Source organism: Crocuta crocuta, unplaced genomic scaffold (genome assembly GCF_008692635.1).
Source record: "Crocuta crocuta isolate KB4526 unplaced genomic scaffold, BGI_CrCroc_1.0 scaffold279, whole genome shotgun sequence".
Lineage (NCBI taxonomy): Eukaryota > Metazoa > Chordata > Mammalia > Carnivora > Hyaenidae > Crocuta > Crocuta crocuta.
Genome location: NW_027551570.1, coordinates 7,044,170 through 7,067,241, shown reverse-complemented (window position 1 = coordinate 7,067,241; position 23,072 = coordinate 7,044,170). Strand labels below are relative to the sequence as shown.

General features: G+C 37.1%; 1 protein-coding gene across 1 annotated transcript in view; it reads left to right on the top strand.

The window, feature by feature from the left end:
- PIK3R4 (phosphoinositide-3-kinase regulatory subunit 4) overlaps positions 1–23,072 on the top strand; it is an 84,564-nt gene that overhangs the window by 5,592 nt on the left and 55,900 nt on the right. The window contains exons 2-6 of the mRNA XM_077750880.1: positions 9,783–9,916; positions 12,915–13,497; positions 15,926–16,060; positions 17,594–17,815; positions 22,712–22,885. Coding sequence (XP_077607006.1) covers positions 9,783–9,916; positions 12,915–13,497; positions 15,926–16,060; positions 17,594–17,815; positions 22,712–22,885 — 1,248 coding nt within the window. The remainder of the gene's footprint in view (positions 1–9,782; positions 9,917–12,914; positions 13,498–15,925; positions 16,061–17,593; positions 17,816–22,711; positions 22,886–23,072) is intronic.

The following is a 23,072-nucleotide window of genomic DNA, read 5'->3' as shown; positions in this document are numbered from 1 at the left end:
AGTAGGCTCTCAGCATTCTAGCATACTCAGGTGTCCTCTCTTTCCCTTCCTTTTTTTTTTTTTTATTATTGGTATGTACTTCTTAATTCTTGCACCCAGTCTGTTAGTGTATTGTGGAGGATCTTTGTTTCTTTATTCAGTAGGAATATTGGTCTGTAGTTTTCTTGAGATGTCTTTGGTTTGGTACCAGGATATTTCTCAGTTGAGAAGTGTTCCCTCTTCTCCTGTTTTTTGGGGACAGTTTATGAAGAATGGGTAAGCATTTTAATAGATAGGATAGACTGTGAAGCCTCTGTTAAGGCATCTTGTCTTAGGCTTTTTTTTTGTGGAAAGTTTATTTTTAATTCAATTTCTTGACCTAGAAGGTCTATTCAGATTTTCTGTTTCTTTATAAGTCAGCTTTGATAAGCTGTATCTCTCCAGGAGTCTGTCTATTTCATTAAGGTTATCTAATTTGTTGGCATACAGTTCAAAACATAGTTCTTTTTCATTTGTGTAAGTTTGGTAGTATGTTCCCTTTTTCATGCCTGATTTTGTAGTTTGAGGTATTTGTCATCTTCCTAAGAGCTTGTCATTGAGCTTTTCAAAGCACCAAACTTTGACTTTGTTGGTGTTGTCTATTTTTTATTCTGTTTCACAAATTTCTGTGCCAAAGTATTTATTATTCCGTTCCTTCTGTTTGCTTTGGTTTTACTTTACTTTTCTTATTTCTTAAGGTTAAGGTTAGGTTATTATCGTTTTGTGTTGTTTTTTTTTAGTGGTTTTTCACTTTTTTTTTCTTTTATAGTTTATCGTCAAGTTGGTTTCCATATAACACCCAGTGCTCATCCCATCAGGTGCCCTCCTCAATGCCCATTACTCCCCTTCCCCTCTCCCACACGCCCATCAGCCCTCAGTTTGTTTTCAGTATTCAAGAGACTCTCATAGTTTGCCTCCCTCCCTCTGCCAACTATTTTATTTCCTCTTCCCCTCCCCCATGGTCCTCTGTTAAGTTTCTCCTTGTTCCACTTATAAGTGAAAACATATGGTATCAGTCCTTCTCTCCCTGACTTATTTCACTTAGCATAACACCCTCGAGTTCCATCCATGTTGCTACAAATGGCCGGGTTTCATTTTTTCTCATTGCCATGTAGTATTCCATTGAATAGATAAACCACATCTTCTTGACCCATTCGTCAGTTGATGGACATTTAGACTCTTTCCATGATTTGGCTATTGTTGAGAGTGCTGCTGTAAACATTGCGGTACATGTGCCCCTATGCATCAGCATTCCTGTATCCTAGCAGTGCTATTGCTGGGTCATAGGGGAGCTCTATTGTTAATTTTTTGAGGAACCTCCACACTGTTTTCCAGAGCGGCTGCAAGGTGCCCCTTTCCACATCCTTGCCAACATCTATAGTCTCCTGATATGTTCATTCTGGCCACTCTGGCGTGAGGTGGTATCTCAGTGTGGTTTTGATTTGTATTTCCCTGATGAGGAGGGATGCTGGGCATCGTTTCATGTTGTCTGTTGGCCATCTGGATGTCCGCTTTGGAGACGTGCCTGTTCATGTCTTTTGCCCATGTCATCACTGGATTATTTGTTTTTCAGGTGTGGAGTTTGGTGAGTTCCTTATGGATTTTGGATACTAGCCCTTTATCTGATATGTCATTTGCAGCTATCTTTTCCCATTCCATCAGTTGCCTATTTTCTTGATTCCTGTACTGTGCAGAAGCTTTTTATCTTGGTAAGGTCCCAATAGTTCATTTTTGCACTTGATTCCCTTGTCTTTGGGGATATATCAAGTAAGAAGTTACTGTGGCTGAGGTCAAGGAGGTTGTTTCCTGCTATTTCCTCTAGGGTTTTGATAGCTTCCTGTCTCATTCAGGTCCTTCATCCATTTTGAGTTTATTTGTGTGTATGGTGTGAGAGGGTGATCTAGTTTCATACTTTTGCATGTTGCTGTCCAGTTCTCCCAGCACCATCTGTTAAAGAGGCTGTCTTTTATCCATTGAATACTCTTTTCTGCTTTGCCGAAGATTAATTGGCCATACATTTGTGGGTCCAATTCTGAGTTCTCTATTCTATCCCATTGTCTATGTGTTTGTTTTTGTGCCAATACCATACTGTCTTGATGATGACAGCTTTGTTGTAGAGGTTAAACTCTGGGATGGCGATGCCTCCCGTTTTGGTTTTCTTCTTCAATATTACTTTGGCTATTTGGGGTCTTTTCTGATTCCATACAAATTTTAGGATAGTTCTAGCTCTGAGAAGAATGCTGGTGCAATTTTGATAGGGATTGCATTGAATGTGTAGATTGCTTTGGGTAGTAATGACATTTTTTCTTCCAATGCTTTGGGTACATTCCTAGCGGTGCTATTGCTGGGACATAGGGGAGTTCTATTGTTNTGCTTCATTATTGGTGTATAAAAATGCAACCAATTTCTTTATGTTGATTTTGTACCCTGTTACTTGGCTGAATCAGCAAACTGAATCATGGATCAGTTCTACTAGGCTTCTCGTGGAGTCTGTCGGGTTTTCTATGTAGAGTATCATGTCGTCTGCGAAAAGTGAAAGTTTGACTTCTTCTTTGCGAATTCTGATGCCTTTTAATTCCTTTTGTTGTTTGATGGCTGATGCTAGGACTTCCAGCACTATGTTAAACAACAGTGGTGAGAGTGGACGTCCCTGTCGTGTTCCTGATCTCAGGGGGAAAGCTCTCAGTTTTTCCCCATTGAGGATGATGTTAGCTGTGGGCTTCTCATAAATGGCTTTTATGATGTTTAAGTAAGTTCCTTCTATCTCCACTTCCTTGAGGGTTTTTATTAAGAAAGGATGCTGTATTTTGTCAAATGCTTTTTCTGCATCTATTGACAAGATCATATGGTTTTTATCTTTCTTTTTGTTAATGTGATGTATCACATGGATTGATTTGCAAATATTGAACCAGCCCTGTAACCCAAGAATGAATCCCACTTATGGTGGACAGTTCTTTTTATGTGCTGTTGCATTCGTTTTGCAAGTATCTTGTTGAGGATTTTTGCATCTGTATTCATCAAGGATATCGGCCTGTAGTTCTCTTTTTTTGCTAGGTCTCTGTCTGGTTTGGGAATCACAATGATGCTGGCCTCGTAGAATAAGTCCAGAAGGTTTCCTTCCATATCTGTTTTTTGGAATAGCTTGGGAAGAATGGGTATTAACTCTTGATTTAAATGTCTGGTAGAATTCCCCAGGGAAGCTATATGGTCCAGGGCTCTTATTTGTTGGGAGAGTTTTGATAACTGATTCAGTTTCTTCACTAGTTATGAGTCTGCTCAGATTTTCTACCTCTTCCCATTTGAATTTTGGTAGTGAGTGTGTGTTTAGGAATTTGTCCATTTCTTCTAAGTTGTCCGATTTGTTGGCATATAATTTTTCATAGTATTCCCTGATAATTGCTTGTATATCTGAGGGATTGGTTGTAGAAAATCCATTTTCAGTTGTGATTTTGTCTATTTGGGTGCTCTCTCTTTTCTTTTTGAGAAGCCTGGCTAGAGGTTTATCAATATCGTTTATTTTTTGAAAAAACCAAAAGTGGTTTCATTGATCTCTTCAACTGTTTTTGTTTTTGTTTTTTTGATTCTATATAGTTTATTTCTGCCCTGACCTTTATTATTTCTCTTCTTTTGCTGGGTTTGGGGTGCTTTTGCTGCTCTGCTTCTAGTTCCTTTTGGTGTGCTGTTAGATTTTGTATTTGCGCTTTCTAGTTTCTTGAAATAGGCCTGGAGTGCTATATACTTTCCTCTTAGGACTGCCTTTGCCGCATCCAATAGAGTTTGGATTGTTGTATTTTCATTTTCATTTGTTCCCATATATTCCTAAATTTCTTCTCTAATTGCCTGATTGACCCATTCGTTCTTTCGTAGGGTGTTCTTTAACCTCCATGTTTTTGCAGGTTTTCTAGACTTCTTCCTGTGATTGATTTCAAGTTTCATAGTATTGTGATCTTAAAGTGTGTATGGTATGATCTCAAATCTTTTATATTTATTGAGGGCTGCTTTATGTCCCAGTATGTGATCTATCTTGGAGAATGGAGAATGTGCCATGCACACTCGAGAAGAAAGTGAATTCCATAGCCTCAGGATGTAGAGTTCTAAATATATCTGTCAGATCCATCTGGTCCAATGTGTCATTCAAGTCCATTATTTCTTTAGTGATTTTCTGTCTAGTTGATGTATCCATTGCTGTAAGTGGAGTATTAAAGTCCTCTGCTATTACACATTCTTATCCATAAGATTGTTTCTGTTTGTGATTGTTTTATGTATTGGGGTCCTCCCAAATTTGGTGCGTAGACATTTATAATTGTTAGCTCTTCCTGATGGATAGACCCTGTAATTATTATATGATGCCCTTCTTCATCTCTTGTTATTGTCTTTACTTTAAAGTCCAGTTTGTCTGATATAAGTATGGCTACTCCAGCTTTCTTTTGACTTCCAGTAGCATGATATACATTTCTCCATCCCCTTACTTTCACTCTGAAGGTGTCCTCAGGTCTAAAATGGGTTTATTGTAGACAGCAAATAGATGATTATTTTATTTATTTATTTATTTATTCTGCTACCCTATGTCTTTTGATTGGAGCATTTAGTCCATTTACATTCAGTGTTGTTATTGAAAAATTTGGGTTTCAGGTCATTGTGTTCTCTGTAGGATTCATGCTTGTAGTGGTGTCTCTGGTACCTTGTGTTCCTTATAACATTTCCCTCATAGAGTCCCCCTTATGATTTCTTGTAGGACTGGTTTAGTGGTGATGAATTCTTTCAATTTTTGTTTGTTTGGAAAACCTTTATCTCTCCTTCTATTCTGAATGACAGGCTTGCTGGGTAAAGGATTCTAGGCTGCATTTTTTTCTGTTCATCACATTGAACATTTCCTGCCATTCCTTTCTGGTCTGCCAAGTTTCAGTTGATAGGTCTGCAACCATCTTGATATGTCTCCCTTTGTATGTTAGGGCCCTTTTCTCCCTAGCTGCTTTCAGAATTCTCTCTTTGTGCTTATATTTTGCTAGTTTCACTATGTTATGTTGCGTAGAAAATAATTCACGTTACGTCTGAGGGGAGCTCTCTGTGCTTCTTGGATTTCAATGTCTTGTTTCCTTCCTCAGATTGGGGAATTTCTCAGCTATAACTTGTTCAAGTACCTCTTCAGCCCCTTTCTCTTTCTCTGTCTTCTAGAATTCCTATGATATGGATATTGTTCCATTTGTTTGCATCCCTCAGTTCTCGAATTCTCCTTTCTTGCTCCTGGATCAATTTATCTTTTTCTCGGCTTCTTCTTTTTCTGTCATTGTGTCTTCTAATTCACCTATTCGCCTCTCTGCCTCTTCAATCCATGCAGTGGCTGCCTCCGTTTTATTATCTGCCTCATTTATAGCATTTTTTAATTCATCACAACTATTTTTAAGGTCCATAATCTTTGTAGCAATGGCTTCTTTGATGTCTTTCATGCCTACTTCAATCCCAGCGATTAATTTTATGACTATTCTAAATTCTTGGTCAGTTATGTTGCTTATATCTGTTTTGAGCAATACTTTAGCTTACACTTCTTCCTGGTATTTCTTTAGAGGAGAGTTCTTCTGTTACGTCATTATGGCTAGCTTTCTGTCTCTTTTAAGTTTTAAAAGCTTGTTATGCGCTCTGCACCTGTGAGTTCTGCTATATTAAAGGAGGCTCATTGACCGTCCCCAGCCTTTCCGTTCAGGAACTGTTCTTTTAATGATGTCCCTCTTGTTGTACCTTTGGTTATTTTATTTCCTTACTCGTTGTGATATTTGGGATTCTCCACCCTGTGTACTTCGGCTTGTTTCTTGAGGTAGCCCTGGAAAGAAAAACAGACAGACAGAGAACAAAAGTACACAAATGCACAGACAAATCAAACAAACAAGCAAACCAAAAGGGGAAAAAAACCAACCAAACAAAAAGACAAAGAGCAATCTAAAAGCATAAAACCAGCAACAAATAAAGAGCAGGGTGGAGGCAGTGCTGATGGAAGAGCATATACAAAGAGAGAAATGACAGGAGTGGGGAGAAAGAGAAATTCAATATTGACCAGGCAGAGAGACTAAGAGGCTTAATTCAGAGAGAGAAAGAGAAGAATATGGTAGGAGGCAAGGAGAAAGAAACGAAGATAATGTTACCCAGAGAAGCTAAATAGTATGATTATTCCAGAGAGAGAGAAAAAGGAAGGTAATGATGGAGGTGTAGAATATGCATCTAGAGAATGGATTAAATGTGACTTTAAGCAAACTATTGACCAGTGTGCCCTGCCAAGTGGAGGGGTGAGATAAGAATGAGATAAGGAAGAATATATCTGAATAGCAAGAATAGATCTAAAGTTAATCACAGCAATGCATCAATGTTGGTCTTGCCCCGGGCTCCAGTAAAACAAACAAACAAAAAAACAGCTCTCCATAGCTGGATGGGCATGGTTTGGTGTAGGCAGGCCTCGCCTCCACTCCTCCACTGCAGGTAGAGGGCCACTCCCTGAAGCCCCGCCTTGGTGGTTGTGGGGAGAAAAATGGTGGCTCCCAGTCCCTTCTCCAACCAAGCATTGCAAATCAGTCTTTTGGGTCCCATCTCCCTGTGCCATGGGCACAGCCAGGGTGGGACCTGTTCTATATCCCAAGCCCAGTCTAGTTTCCAGATCTTAGTCCAAGTGCTTTAATGATACTGCCCGAAATGTAATCCTGCAGGACAGGGTGCTTCCTAGTAGGGGATGGAGTAGGGGGAGTAAGGAAGCAGTTCCTTCTGATGCTGATGGACTGGGGCACCAGCCCAAGGAAAGTTCTGCAGTTAGAGATCGGATCTCTCTCCGAATGCCCTGAGGTTAGAGATGGGATGATAGGATCCCTCTCTGTCCTGGGCAGAGGTTTTTCTCTTTTCCAGCAGCAATTCTCTGAGCAGTTTAAGCTGCTCTTTCTCTTCCCCTGTCTCTCTGCAGAGGGGGCTCCCTCCCCTCCATGCCTCCTTGTCCCGGCCCGTTTTTATCGGCCCCAGTTCGCAATCACGCACCTATTAGGCTGTCTTCTTAGTGGGTTCTGTCTCTTTTCCTCCCAACTCTTGTGGTTCAGAGTCCTTTGGCTTTAGCCCTTTGTTTGAGAGATGCAGGTGGGAAGTACGGAACTCCCTACTTCTCCCCCATCATGCCTCCTCCCTTTCACTTCTTCTTATAAGGCATTAAAAGTTCAGTTCTTCATTCAAATTTCCTGGTGTGAATACTTTTCTGACCGTAGTTTCTTCATCTTCTGTCCACTTCCAAATCCTTCTCAGTCCTCCCTTGCAATCCGTACTCAATGCCTCCTCTCCATCCAAACTGTGAGAGAAAGCACATCAAGTCTGGGTCTCAGACTGGTAAAGAATAACAGAAAAGACAAGGAGTCTTTGTGTTCTTTTTTAACATAGGTGTTTATAGTTGCATATTTCCTCTAAACACTCTTTTATTGCATTGTATATGGGTTTTTTTTTTAATTTGAATTCAAGTTAGTTAACATACAGTGTAGTTTTGGCTTCAAGAGTAGAACTCAGTGATTTATCTCTTACATATGACAGCCAGTGCTCATCCCAGAAAGTGCCATCCTTAATGCTTATCACCCCTTTAGCCCAACCTCCCACCCACCTTTCCTCTAGCAACCCTCAGTTTGTTCTCTTTTTAAGAGTCTCTTAAGGTTTGCCTCCCTCTCTGTTTTTATCTTATTTTTCCTTCCTTCCTCTGTTCATCTGTTGTGTTTCTCAAATTCCACATGAGTGAAATCATATGATACCTGTCTTCATCTGACTGATTTATTTTGCTTGGTATAATACCCTGTAGTTCCATCCATGTTGTGCAAATGGCAAGATTTCGTTCTTTTTGATCACTGAGTAGTATTCCATTATGTGTGTGTGTGTGTGTGTGTGTGTGTACCACATCTTCTTTATCCATTCATCAATCAGTGGACAGTTGGGCTCTTTCCATAATTTGGCTATTGTTGATAGCACTGCTATAAACATTGGGGTGCATGTGCCTCTTCAAATCAGCATTTTTGTATCCTTTGTATAAATACCTAGTAGTGCAATTGTAATTAATTAAAAAAATTAGTGTTTTTAATTTTTTTGAGGAACCTCCATACTATTTTCCAGAATGGCTGCACCAGTTTACATTCCTACCAGCAGTGCAAAAAGGTTTCCTTTTCTCCTCATCCTCATCAACATCTGTTTACTGAGTTGTTAATTTTCATCTTATATGTTTATGTTGTGTTTTCATTTTCATTAATCTAAAGTATTTTTCCAATTTCCCTTTGAGCTATTGATTATTTAGGAGTGTGTTAAATTCTGCATATTTGTGAGTTTTTCAAATTTTCTGTTACTTTTTTATTTCATTCCATTGTCATTTGAAGGACATGATTTGTATGACTTCAGTCCTTTAAAACTTACCGAGGCTTGTTTTATGGCCTAGCATATAGTCTAATCTGGAAAGTGTTCCATGTATCCGTGAGAAGAATTTGTATTCTGCTCTTGTTGGGGGAGTGTTCTTTTGATGTCTCTGTTCGGTTCTGTTTGCTTGTAGTGTTGGTCTGGTCTGTTTTCCTTCTTGCTTATGGTGTTTTTAATTGCTATTTTCAGTCTTTTATTCTAAATCTTGACATTGTATGGGAAAAAATTAAGAAATTTATTGAGTGTTTATTATGTATCAAGAGCTGTTTTAGTTCCGGGAAATTTTTTAGTGAGAAAAATAGACAAAAATCCCTTCCTCATGGAGTTTGCATTCTAGTGGGTATACAGACAATAAAGAACATAAATACGTTAATATATTTGTCAGTTGGGAAAAACAGCAGGGAAAGGGAAAAGGGAACGTGTCAGGCAAGAAGTATGGGGTATTTGTGGTAGTGGGGCTTGCAGTTTTAAACTAGGTAGTTTATGTACTGCTAATATCCTAAATGTCACTTGATGAGAGATCTGAAGGAAGTGGAGGTGTAACTCTAGGTTGATATTTGGGGGAGTAGCATTTCAGGCAGAGGGACCAGCAAATGCAGGGTTTGTGAGCTAAGATTATTTAAGGGTATCTTGAAGGCTTGTGAAATGCAATCATATGATTCAGTGTAACTGCTTTGTCCTTTTGGGAATGTAGATACATTTTTTAAAATTACTTGTTTGAAGATTATGTAAGTGCAAAATGGTTGGGTTCTCTTTCCCTCCCTTTCTAGTCTTACGGCTGTACTTTGTAGCACTCCTCTCACGTTTGTTCACTGGTTTATTTTATGTCTCTGTTCCTAGAATGAAAGCTTCATGAGGGCAAGGATTTTTATCTGTTATGTGCACTGCTATTGTCTAGTGTATTGTAGACACTTAATAACTTTTTGTTTGATGGTAAATAACTGAGTTCTCAGATACAACTTCTTAGTTCCTTCTGAACTTAATTCTATAATAAGTCCATACTTTAAAAAAACATTGCATTTCTTATGGCTTGTAATCTGTCTTTATATATGTGTATATGTATACACTATTGTATACATAGTGTATACAATAAATTAGAGAACTAGGAAGTAATTTAATTTGTTTTTTTTTTTAAGACTGAGAAAAATTCCCTGGGCTTCTTTTGACTTTATACTTGTAGAAGCTGATACAAGGCAGTAGGCATTTTCCCTGTCTTGCTTGACTGTAGTTGTATGTTGCATTAAAAGTTTTAATTCAGTTTACTCTGAGTTTTACATTTTGAGTTTTACAGATATTCTGAATTCTCGATCTATATTAAAGATGTCTTACATTGCATTATATCTTCTTTTTTCCAGGTTGTGTTATAGCTGAGCTCTTTACAGAAGGGGTACCACTCTTTGATCTTTCTCAACTTCTGGCTTATAGAAATGGACAGTTTTTCCCGGAACAAGTGCTAAATAAAATTGAAGATCGCAGCATCAGAGAATTGGTAACTATGCAACAAGTATTCTTCATAAAGTTTTAATAGAATTACATTCTCACTTTTACATTTGATACCTTTCTGGAATTTTATGAATTTGGAGCAAAGCAGTAAAGCATAGACTATTACGAATAGCCTATTTTTTTAATGTTTATTTATTGCTGAGAGCAAGAGAGACAGAACATGAGTGGGGGAGGGATAGAGGGTGAGGGAGACACAGAATCCAAAGCAGGCTCCAGGCTCTGAGCTGTCAGCACAGAGCCTGATGTGGGACTCGAACTCATGGACTTCGAGATCATGACCTGAGCCAAAGTCGAATGCTTAACTGACTGAGCCCAGGCGTCTCTGCCCCACCATCCCCTCCTGCAAAAAACCTATTTTTATTTGTTAAAATAAAATAGGGGGAAATGAATGTTTTCCTTTTTTAGGCACAGAGCTCATTTGACTTTGTTTTATTTATTTATTTAAAAGCTTATTTATTTTGAGAGAGTCAGAGACAGAGCAAGTGGGGGAGGAGCAGAGAGAGAGGGAGAATCCCAAGCAGGCCGTGTGCTGCTAGTACAGAGCCTGAGGTGGGGCTCGAACTCACAAAACTGAGATCATGATCTGAGCCGAAACCAAGAGTCTGATGCTTAACCAGCTGATCCACCCAGGTGGACCAGAGCTCATCTGGCTAATTTTATATGTGTATGAAACACACATAGTTTTATACATACACACATGTCTACAGCTCTGCTTTGAATAGATTTGGAAGGAAATAAGGAGGTGCCTGGGGGTTAGAGATGTTGTCTAGGATAGAATTTGCTAGTAAGAAATGAAGAAGACATCTATCTAAAATGAAAGAGACAGGAAACATCAACTTGAATATAATACAGTAGTATAGGGCCATTTCATATAGAAACACCTAGCTTGGTATGCTTCCCTTGACCTTGAAAGCTGTTCTAGAAGGGAAAGCTATAGAATCACTAATTAGTATAGTAGAACAGGTACAAGGACCTCTGTGGCAGGTCACATAGCCATAAACCCACCTTACTGTTTGAGGGGATCTTTATTACATCACTACAGTAACTGAGGCTGTGATGATGACTCTCAGTCATGGAAAGTTAATAGTATATTTAAATTATTCTATAGTAAGGTAGGGAATATAGAATATATTTTAATTTCTATTATAAATGACAAGCATTAAAAACAAGACTTTTTAGAGAAAGCCAGGTTAGCTCATTTTTGGTTAACAATGGCCTGGATTAGGGGTTGATACACCTGGCTGTTCTGTCTTTGAGTCCAGCACTCGTCTGTCATGTTTCATTGCCTAAGGGACTTCATGAATTTAGGCCTGCGCTTTCTTAACTCTGAAAGGAGTATTTTGACGAATCTTTAAGGCTTAATCTGAATGTAAAAGGAATTCTATCAAGTCACTTTTCCTAATAGTTATAGTGCATTTGATTCCCCACAAGTTCAGTGCTAGGTTCCTATTTGGAATAGAAACAGACAGCTCAAATAACTAGATATATTTTTATGACATTTTGAGTATTTAAATGACTGTGAGGGCCTAGGAAAAATGAAACTATGCTTTCTGTGTATTTAAAGAAAATTATTTCCCTAAGACACCAGAAAACATATGAAAAAATAAAAAACTCAACTTAGGTATATCATTTCTAGTATTTTTTTTTTTAATGTTTTTTATTTATTTCTAGGAGAGAGAGAGAGAAAGACACCGTGAGCAGGGGAGGGTCAGAGAGAGAGGGAGTCACAGACTGAAACAGGCTCCAGGCTCTGAGCTGGCAGTCAGCACAGAGCCTGACGCGGGGCTCGAACCCACGAACCGCGAGATCATGACCTAAGCAAAAGTCGGACGCTTAACCGACTAAGCCACCCAGGCGCCCCTATCATTTCTAGTATTTGTAAGATTTAACATCTTTTTTATATTGCTAGAAAAGTTTATTATTTTATTTTTTAAAATGTTTTTATTTATTTTTGAGAGAGAGAGACAGAGTACTAGCAGGGGAGGGACAGAGAGAGAGGGAGGGACAGAGAGAGAGGGAGACACAGAATATGAAGAAAGCTCCAGGCTCTGAGCTGTCAGCACAGAGCTCTGAGCCTGACTCAGGGCTCGAACTTGCAAACTGAGAGATCATGACTTAAGCCAAAGTCAGATGCTCAACCAACTGAGCCACCCAGGGGCCCCTTATCTTGCTTGAAAAGTTCAAACCATGTATTCCCTTTTTGACTAGATTTTAGAGCTACACTGAAACTATATATTCCCTTGGACTTGTGGTATTAAGACTTAAAACAATTTTTTTTTAAATGTTTTATTTATTTTTGAGAGATAGATAGAGACAGCCTGAGCAGGGGAGGGTCAGAGAGAGAGGGAGACACAAAATTTGAAGCAGGCTTCAGGCTCTGAGCTAGCTGTCAGCACAGAGCCTGGTGCGGGGCTTGAACCTATGAACTGTGAGATCATGACCTGAGCTGAAGCCAGACGCTTAACCGACTGAGCCACCCAGGCACCCTGGTATTAAGACTTTAAATACATCAGAAATCTGATATGTAAATTGATTTTAGTGGTTCTGTGATTCTTTTCAGAATGGTGTATAATTTTGTATGTAAAAATTCTGTGTATACGTTTTTTTTTTCTGAAGAAAAACGCATTGTTTTTCTCAGATTATCAGTGGTATTTCCTGCTCAAAAATGTTTTAAGAATTCTTGAGTTGTGGTCACGAATGTATTACTTCCCTGTCTTAATAAATGGGGAATGCTGACCAGGGTATATCTCCCCTGTGTGTGTCTGGGCCATCTGTAACATGTTACTATATAATTCCCTGTTGCTTTATAGGACAGTTGTAGATCATGTATTATAGTCAGGTTCTGAAAGTAGTTTGAAAGGCAGAGATTGCGAAGAGTCCGATTTACCTCAGAAATCCTTTATGTCATGTGTAAGTTGCCCTTGTAGCTTTCATCTGATTTAATCTGTTTTCTGTTTTTCAATCCTTTTCTCTCCTTGATGTAGGTGACTCAGATGATTCATCGTGAGCCAGATAAACGTTTAGAGGCAGAAGATTACCTAAAGCAGCAGCGTGGCAATGCCTTTCCTGAAATATTTTACACTTTTCTCCAGCCCTACATGGCCCAGTTTGCCAAGGAAACGTTTCTTTCTGCCGATGAGCGCATTCTGGTTATACGGAAGGATTTGGGCAACATTATTCATAATCTCTGTGGACATGATCTGCTGGAAAAAGCAGAAGGAGAGCCTAAGGAGAATGGGCTGGTTATCTTGGTGTCTGTTATAACATCCTGTCTGCAGACCCTTAAATACTGCGATTCCAAACTTGCTGCTTTGGAACTTATTCTCCATTTGGCCCCAAGATTAAGTGTAGAAATTCTTTTGGATCGAATTACTCCATATCTTTTGCATTTCAGCAATGACTCTGTTCCTAGAGTGAGGGCTGAAGCCTTGAGGACATTGACCAAAGTTCTTGCCCTTGTCAAAGAGGTTCCTCGCAATGATGTCAATATCTATCCGGAATATATTCTGCCAGGCATAGCCCACCTAGCCCAAGATGATGCTACTATTGTTAGACTAGCCTATGCTGGTAAGAGTTTATTGTCCAGGAATACAGTTGAATAATTTTATAGCTGATCTCTTCCTGGGACTCAACTTTTGTATATACTCTTTTTTGATCAGAATTATCAAGTGAAAGTATATAATACAGAATCTTATTTTACTGAGTATACTACATTAGGAGTAAGATTAATGTTTATAAGTATGTGCTCTGATCTAGTGTCTTTAGGCCTTTATAAAGTTTCTCCGAACAGATTTGCTAGTTTGAATATCAGCTTTAGGAGACAGGCCTATTGCTGTTGCAAGAGACGAATTTTGCTGGATAATTTGATGTTGAAACAACTTAGCCTATTACTGAATTTTAAGGTCCTTTCATTACTGTAGTGCTTAAGGTGTGTGGTTTCTTTGTGATAAGGTTATAACACACCTACCTGTTTTACTTGTGATTCTTCCTTGTAAAATCAAGTGATACAGATTGATGTTGTTAGTTCCCCAAATTAATTTTGCATACTTTTTTTTGAGTGGAAAATGTCCCTGAAATATTAACATAATTTGTACTTTATTTCTAATATCAGCTGGAAATCAGTGATTCTGTTTTGGTCTTTGTAAATAGTACATAATATGTGGTGATGACATTGTTACTTTTTTGAAAGATACTTGCTAGGTTTATTAATTTTAGTCTTTCTTTATCTTAATGAAGCATATGAAAAATGGTCTTCGGACCCTGGCCTTATCTCTGGGCACATCCACAAAATGATTGGTTTGTTGAGTTTATTTTTCCCTATATGTATGTTTTTATTTATATTTATCTATTGCCTATTATTTATCATTTCTGGTTTCCATAACTGTATAGGTATACATGTCAGGCCTAGAAAATGCAGGATTTCTTTAACATTTGAGTTTATCATTTGTAACAAAGCATATTTATAAATCATTTTGCAAATATAAATAATTGAGCCAGATAGAATTAAATAAAAATTTATAGGTTTTAAAAACAAGTTATATCTTTCCTTAGCGTTTTGTGACCTACTGTTGGTCTTCATTTGTTCTCCGTTGTGTTAAATAGTTAAGGTTCTGAGGTGTAGGTGCTATATTACCATAGTGACAGTCAATTACTAATAGTGATAGCATAAAAATAATAGCTACTATTTGTTGGAAAACCTGTATGTCAGAGCATCTACTGCTCAAGGTTGCAAGGATTGGTTGCAAGAGATATATAGTTTTAAGGTACATTCCAGATTCTAAGATTTATCTCTCTCTTGCAACTAACCCTAGCAACCACCTTAAACAATAGATGTTATATTACCTTCATTTTACAAGTGAGGAAATTGGGAATGGGAGAGGCTAAATAATATGGTCTAAATGTATCTGGTCTCATTCTTTCTCAGTTCTCAGAGCTGCTGGTCTGTACCTTGATTCTGAAGCAGCTCTGCTTTTCTTTATGGTGAGAGTCCATGGTAACCCTAGGTTGGTGCTAGTACCTTGCTTTGTTCCTTCATCATGGCTTAGTGCATGATAAAACTGCTTTCTTTTTTCAGGAGAGCCAGAAATCTATTTGAACTTGAATGGTCAAATATAATTAAACCACATGTCAGTAATTACGAAATTTTAAAATAAAATTTTAAATTCCTTTTACAGTATTCTTTTAAAACTCAGAAGTGGTATAGATTTGTATATTATGTAAACTTTCACATGTGTTGGTTGTATCTTAAATGGGGAAATAGACATAGATCTAGTAAAATTTTAGAAATGCCCAGGAAAGTAAGAGACTTTTCCTAATAAAGATACGTTCATTAAAGTGGGGACATTCATCTAGGATTTTGATGTTTATCAGAGGATGGCCCAGATTCTCCCATCTTTAGGCATTATAGGATATTCACATCTTCGGTATTTAGAGGTAAATTTTTGTTCTATTCAGAACAATGTTGAACCTGGTGGGGGTGGGGAGTGGGACTCCAAGATGAGGGTGATCACTGCATTTGGCAGACTCACAATCTCCACTCTTGTGAGATGCACCTCAATTGTAGTGATGTTAAAAATTAAGGAAAAAGTGAGTCTTAGAATTGAATAAGATAGTTAAACTTTATGTTCAGGGGTATTTACTGCTAAAGAGGAAGAGACTGCAGTTGTTGGCTGGTGTGACCATATGTTAAGAAGCACAGAAATGGGGGCACCTGAATGGCTCAGTTGGTTAAGCATCTGACTCTTGATTTCTGCTGAGATCTTGATATCAGGGTCATGACTTCAAGCCCTGTATTGGGCTCTAGCTGGGCGTGGACCCTACTTAAAAAAAAAAAAAAGGCACAGAAATGGGAGTGAAAGAAGGCTAGAGGCACAGGCATAAATAAAAAAAGGAAGGGAGTAATACATATTACTTATGTGTATAAAGACAGGAAGGAAAAGTTACAAACGTTATAAGGATTTGAGATCATAACCATTACACATTTTCTCTTATACAGAAAACATAGCTCTGCTGGCAGAAACAGCTTTGAGATTCTTGGAATTAGTACAGTTAAAAAATCTCAATATGGAAAATGACCCAAATAGTGAAGAAATAGATGAAGTTACACATCCCAATGGAAATTATGACACAGGTAGTAGGATTTTCTTTTCCAGACTTATTATTTATAATGAATTACTAACGTAGACTTGTAAGAAGCTATCATAATTTTCGTGTAAGCTGAAAGAATACCATATTTGTAGGTAGGAAAGGTTCTTAGTGTCTGTTCTTTCTATTCTCATGCACTGTTACTGGAAAATGATCAACTTCTTTCCACAGATTCTAAGCTCAGTTGTTTTTCAGCCACTTGATTTGTGTTAATAGTAAAGCTAGTTAAATTGTATAATTCCTACATGATCAAAGAAAAAAAATTGAAAACATCATAGCTAAAGAATCTAAACATTTTCTCTGTATGTTAGTATACCTCAAAACCCACACCTTTTACTTTAAATGAATGGATGTGATGGTCAACTCTTTGGGGCCAAAGTTCATGTCTTAAGTTTCTTTGTATACATACAACTTTTAGCAGGCTTTTAGTTAATGTTTATTGAGTTTAAGATTTAGAAGTAAAATAATACATTTAGATCTGTTCTAGTATGTTTCTGGTTTAGAAAAGCTAGAGAAGTCGAGTTTCGAGATTTTTATGCTATAGACAATGGTAGTGGCTCTGTTGCTTGTTAGAATGGCATCATTTTTAGACAGCATATATTCTCTGCAGTTGAAGGCAGTAGAATAATTTTGAGCTTAAAGGAGGTGTATCAGAAAGGAAATCCCTGCTTTTTTCATGGGATTACTTAGAAAATAATACTGTTTTACATTCTGTAACCATGTAATTGGACCTTTTAGATAATGAAGTTAGTTAGGTGTTAAACCTTTTTGGGAGTTAATCTAAAGTTTGTCCTAATGTGAACATAGTATTTTGCATATCAGACCACCTTATTCCTTGGCTGCACCAGGAGAGGCCTCTGTCCTCATTCATTTAGCCAACGGATAATTGTTACACTATAAGCTCTGCATCAGGCAGTTGTGTATCAGATGATTGTGTGCTTAACTCTAAGCACTAGAAACACAGTGGTGAATGATGGAAAAGATCCTCTTGTTGAGCTTACAATTTAGAAGGGAAAGGAAAAGGGGAGGGTAAATAGGAGATAAAGTCAGAGAACAAGGTGGTGGCCAGATCCTGTAAAGCCTTTGACAGGGTTTGCAGTGTATATTCTGCTCTCTAAAATAAACAGACTTTAAAAATGCTTCTAAAAGTATTAATTTGTACCATCGGAGTATATCCTTAACCAGTCTAGTATTAGGAAGTTCTTGATTAAATTGACTTTATTGGTGGCAGTATGGTCTTTTTCATGCTTTCCCATAGTTTTCTCCTTGAGCCTTAAAAATAGATCTGTTTAATTAATGAGATGGTAACCATGCTTGTGGCATCTGCTTATCAGATGTTCTTCAGTTTATATTTCGTTTTCCCATCTAGCCTACAAAACTTTAAAGAGTGGAAACATTTAATGATTACAGACTTTTTATGGTGACTTCTGTTAATTGTTCTGAAACAAGACTTGGTCTATCTCTTGGGGGGTGGTGGAAATGGATCCTATCTTTATTTTCTATTTTTTTTTTTTTTAAGAGCTGCAAGCCTTACATGAAATGGTCCAGCAGAAAGTTGTCACTTTGCTAAGTGACCCTGAAAATATTGTGAAACAAACCTTGATGGAAAATGGAATAACACGGCTGTGCGTATTCTTTGGACGTCAGAAAGCCAATGATGTTTTATTGTCACACATGATTACTTTCCTAAATGATAAGAATGATTGGCATCTACGTGGAGCTTTTTTTGATAGTATAGTTGGTATGTTTTTCCACTTGTTTTAAAATTTATCTTTAAGATTTTGAATTATTCTCTCAAACAGTACTTCCATGAGGTCTGAGAGATAGGTGATGATACTACCAAATTTCATTAATAATGAAATGAGCTCCTACCATGTCTGTCTTTATGCTACTTTTGGATAATGAAAGTCTTAGGTGGTTAAGGGATTGGTTAATTGAACTGTGGTATAGTCATATGAAGGAATACTATGTGGTCATTAAAAACTATTAAAAGAATATTTAGGGGTGCCTGGGTAGCTCAGTCTGTGAGCGTCCCACTTCAGCTCAGGTCATCATCTCACGATTCATGGGTTCGAGCCCTGCGTTGGGCCTGCTTCTGTCAGCCTGTTGGTGCAGAGCCTGTTTTGGATCATCTGTTTCTCCCCCTTTGCCCTTCCCCCACTTGTATGCGTGTTCTCCCTCTCTCAAAAATAAATAAATAAATAAAATATTTAATGACCTGAGAAAGTATCATGAAGTACTATTATAGTGACTGAAGTAGGTTCTAGAAAGTAACAATAACAAATTATATGTTTATAAAGAGGTCCGGAATATACTAAGATTTGTATAGTGATTATATCTGAGGCTGGGATTATAGGTGAATATTTTCTTTATGTTTTCTCTGTTTTTACAATTTTTTTAATAGTAAACATGCATTAGAAAATAACTGTTACAATTAGAAAATAGCAGTTAAGCTACCAGTATGATTGAAAATCAATTAAAATAAAGGAAATTAATTGATTTTTAAAAGTTTATTTATGAGAGAGCGAGCGAGCACACACAAGCGGGAGAGGGGCAGAGAGAGGGAGAAGGGACACCGTTTCTGAAGCAGACTCTTGGCTCTGAGCTGTAAGCACAGAGCTTGACATAGGGCTTGAACTCATCAGCCATGGGATCATGACCTGTACTGAAGTCTGATGCTTAACTGACTGAGCCACCCAAGTGCCCTGAAAATCAATTATATTAGGAAGAAAATTAAAGTTTGCATGCTAAGCATTGTGTAAACTGAAAATATGAAAAATTAAGTAGTTTTTTTTCACTTTTTTAAAAATCTACAATTTTTGACTTATCTGCAAGAAGAGAGACATTTTGTATTAGACCTGAATGACTCCAATTACATTTAGATTCAAAATTAGAAAAAAAAATGGACTTTATATTGAATAGATTGTCACGTTTGACCCAAGATTTAATATTTTTCTTTTTAAATAATAATGGATCACTTTCTACCTGTTTGTACTGATCTTTTCAATTTTATATTTGGTCAGTTATAAAATTGTGTGTGTGTAGTTACAGCTGCACCATATGTTGACTGTATGCCCTGTACTGTACCTTTTATCCCTGTGACTTGTTCATTCATAACTGGAGGCCTGTATCTCCCACTGCCCTTCACCCATTTGCCCACTGCCCCATCCTACATTGCCTCTGGCAACCCCAAGTTTGTATTCTGTGTTTATGGGCCTGTTTCTGCTTTTTATTTGTTTTTTAGTCTGTTTGTTTTGTTTATCAGATTCCACTTATTAGTCAAATCATACGATATTTGTCTTTCTCTGACTTATTTCATTTAGCTTAATCCCGTCTAGTCATCCATGTTGGTGCAAATGATAAGATCTATTTTTTGTGGCTGAGTCATACTCTATTGTATATATACACCACCTCTTTATCTATTCATCTATTGATGGACACTTGGGTTGCTTCCATATCTTGGCTTTTGTAAATAATGCTGCAGTAAACATAGGGGTCCATATATATTTTCAAATTAGTGTTTTTAGTTTCTTTAGGTAACTACCCAGTGGTGGAATTACTGGATCATATGGTATCTCTATTTTTAATTTTTTAAGGAACCTCTATACTGTGTTCTGCAGTGGCTGCACCAATGTACATTTCCACCAACAGTGCACAATGATTCTTTTTTTTTTCCACATCCTCACAAATTCTTGTTGTTTCTTGTCTTTTTGATTCTGGCTATTTTGACAGGTGTAAGGTGAGATGTGGTTTTGGTTTGAATTTCCCTCATGTTTTGTGATGTTGAACATCTTTTCATGTATCTGTATGTCTTCTTTGGTAAAATGTCTATTCAGGTCCTCTGCCCATTTTGTAATTGGATTGTTTTTTTTGGTGTTGAGTTGTATAAGTTCTTTATATATTTTGAATATTAACCTCGTATCTGGTATATCACTTGCAAATATTTTTTCCCATTCAGGAGGTCGTTTTGTTGGTGGTTTTTTCTACTGTTTTGTATTAGTTTATTGATTCATCTCAGTCTTACATCTTGGATTCATCTAACTGTTCCTACTCTACTCTGCTTCTCATATCTTTCTGTCCCCTTGCTTTCTTCTTTCTTCTTATTTTCACTTCTTTTTTTCTGGAAAAGATGGTGCTTACAACTTCCACCACCTATTGATCAATTCATACGTATTTTGAATCATACCTTTATGTTATTTTTTAATTTTAAAATATTTTAATTGTTTATATTATATTGTCATAAGTGTCTAATATAGTTATAACATACTTATTTTAATTATGTATATATAAGCAACTTTAGTATCTGGTAGGATAGGTTCTCAAGATGTCAGTCTTATTTTTCAAAATATTTTGAGCTATTTTGGCTTATTATACATTTCAGTTTATAAAGTTCCTAAATAGAATTCACTGGAATTTTAGGTAGTATTTTTCCTTTTATTAAAGAAAAAAACAGGGGCACCTGGGTGGCTCAGTCGGTTAAGCATCTGACTTCGGCTCAAGTCATGATCTCATGGTTCGTGAGTGTGAGCCCTGTGTCAGGCTCTTTGTTGACAGCTGAGAGCCTGGACCCAGTCTTCAGAGTCTGTGTCTCCCTCTTTTTCTGTCCCTCCCCTGCTCACACTGTCTCTGTTTCTCTCAAAAATAAATAAAACATTAAAAAAAATTTTTTTAAAAGAAAAGAGTTTTTTAAAGTGTTTTTTAAAAATCTCATTTGTTTTTTGAGAGAGACAGTCCCAAGCAGGATCTGTGCTCTCAGCACGGAACCTAACATGGAGTCTGAACTCACGAACTATGAGATCCTGACCTGAGCCAAAATCAAGAGTTGGACCTTAAACTGAGTGAGCCACCTTGGTGCCCCAAGAAAAAATTTCTATAATTACTTTTTCAATTATAGGAGAAATATGCTTTTGTAAATTATTTAAAATCTGTAAAGTAATGTATGAAAAACATCAGTTGCATTTTCCAGAGGCAACTACTCTGGATTTTGTTTTTAGTTTGATACCTTCATGTGTTGATTGATTGCCATATCTCTAGTATTTTTATACTGCTTTTAAGAATTTTTGACTTTAGACTATATCTCCTGACTTTTTTCTCTGCCATATAAAGATTTAACCCATATCATGCCCTTGTCCCTTTTCCCCTCTTTTTTTGGGATGTAGATGACTATTTTCAGTGCTTTAGTTTTTAATGTGCTATTTTTATTACTTTAAATAACTAAATCTACTTCCCATTTGGACTACAAGGAGATGAGTGACCCTTTCTTTCTGTCTCTCCTTTTCTTTGTTGGTTGATTATTTCAACCAGTTATTGACAGTTCAACTAACAAATGCATTGTTATAGTTGATAATATTTACATTTTGTTCTGTACTCATAATAAAGTCTTGTGCTTTGTACAGACTGTTTCAAAATTCAAAGCAAAATTTACATGATTATGAATATGTAAATTTCATTGACATTAGAGCCAAGTGGTGTACTAAATTTATATTTGCTTCTCCATAGTTCCAATGCCATGACTCCATTATCACTTGAGAATGTTTAGAGTGTCATCAATAGCTCTTCCTTTATGTCTTCAGATTATTAAGGACATTGTACATTTTAATTTACTTTTTATTTGTACCTCAATGTTCTTGAACAATTTTTTGTTCTGGAGTTTCAGATTCCTTTGTTTTCCTTTTTGAGAGAACTAATACTTCTTCACTTTATAATATCAAACTTCTCTCTTACCAGTTTTATCTGTTGTTTGTAATCTATTCCATTTTTCTATTTTTTTTAAATTTCTTTTTAATGTTTGTTTATTTTGAGAGGAGTGAGAGAGAGTGTGTGCGCAAGTGGGGGGCGGGGGGGGAGGGGAGAGAGAGAGAGAGAGACAGAAAGAGAAAGAATCCCAAGCAGATTCCTTGCTGCTAGCATGGAACCCAACACAGGGCTTGATCCCACAAACCATGAGATCATGACCTGTTCCGGTATTGAGTCAGATGCTTAACTGACTTAACCACTCATGCGTTTCTATTCCATTTTTGTTTTTGATAACATTTTGGAAATTTATTGGCTTTTACTTCTAATTTGGCTGATTGGTTTCTGAATCCTTGCTAGCTATTACCAGTTTTTCTCCTTGAATTCCTAGGTTATATCTACCATTTTGTATATTCTGCATTTTCTTTATTTTGCTGAAGTACATCCTCAAGAAACTTTCTTATGAAGGGTTGCATCGGAAGTTAACCTGGGTGGTCCTTGCATGTTGCAAAATAACTTATTTTTGTTATCTGGTTTTATTGGCAGTTTAAGTGTAAAATTTATTTCATAACTTTGGAGGTCAGGCTTTGTTGTGTTCTAGCCTCCATTGTTGTTAAATATTGTTTTGTGAATATCATTTTCATTGTTCCTCTTTCCTTTTTGGGGGGCATATTTCTTTTTCTATAAGTTCTAAGATCTTTTTTCCCCTTGGTGTTCCAGCATTTCTTGATGATTTGCTTTGGTGTGAATCTTTTTCATTTATTGTGCTGAGTAGGAAGTACGATGTGCTTTCCTGGATTGTTGCTCAATATATTTGGGTTTTGATTAATTTTATTGTTTAACTTAATGGTATTTGTACTTTTCAGGTATAGAATAATCATGTAATGTTGCTTCTCTTTTTCAGGTGTTGCTGCCTATGTTGGTTGGCAAAGCTCCTCAATTCTCAAACCCCTGCTACAACAAGGTCTTAGTGATGCTGAGGAATTTGTTATTGTTAAAGCTCTTAATGCCCTTACTTGTATGTGCCAGTTAGGTCTGCTACAAAAGCCCCATGTCTATGAATTTGCCAGTGATATTGGTAAGTTTCTGTTTCTCAAAATTAGAAGGAGAAAGTTAGGATGTCTTAAGAGAAGTAAATGATAGAGCATTGTAAAAGGTCTAGAAAATATAGAGTCAGATTTTCAACTTTATTGTCCTGTGTGTGTGTGTGTGTGTGTGTGTGCACGCGTGCACTCATACTTGCATGCTTATGCATGATTGCATGT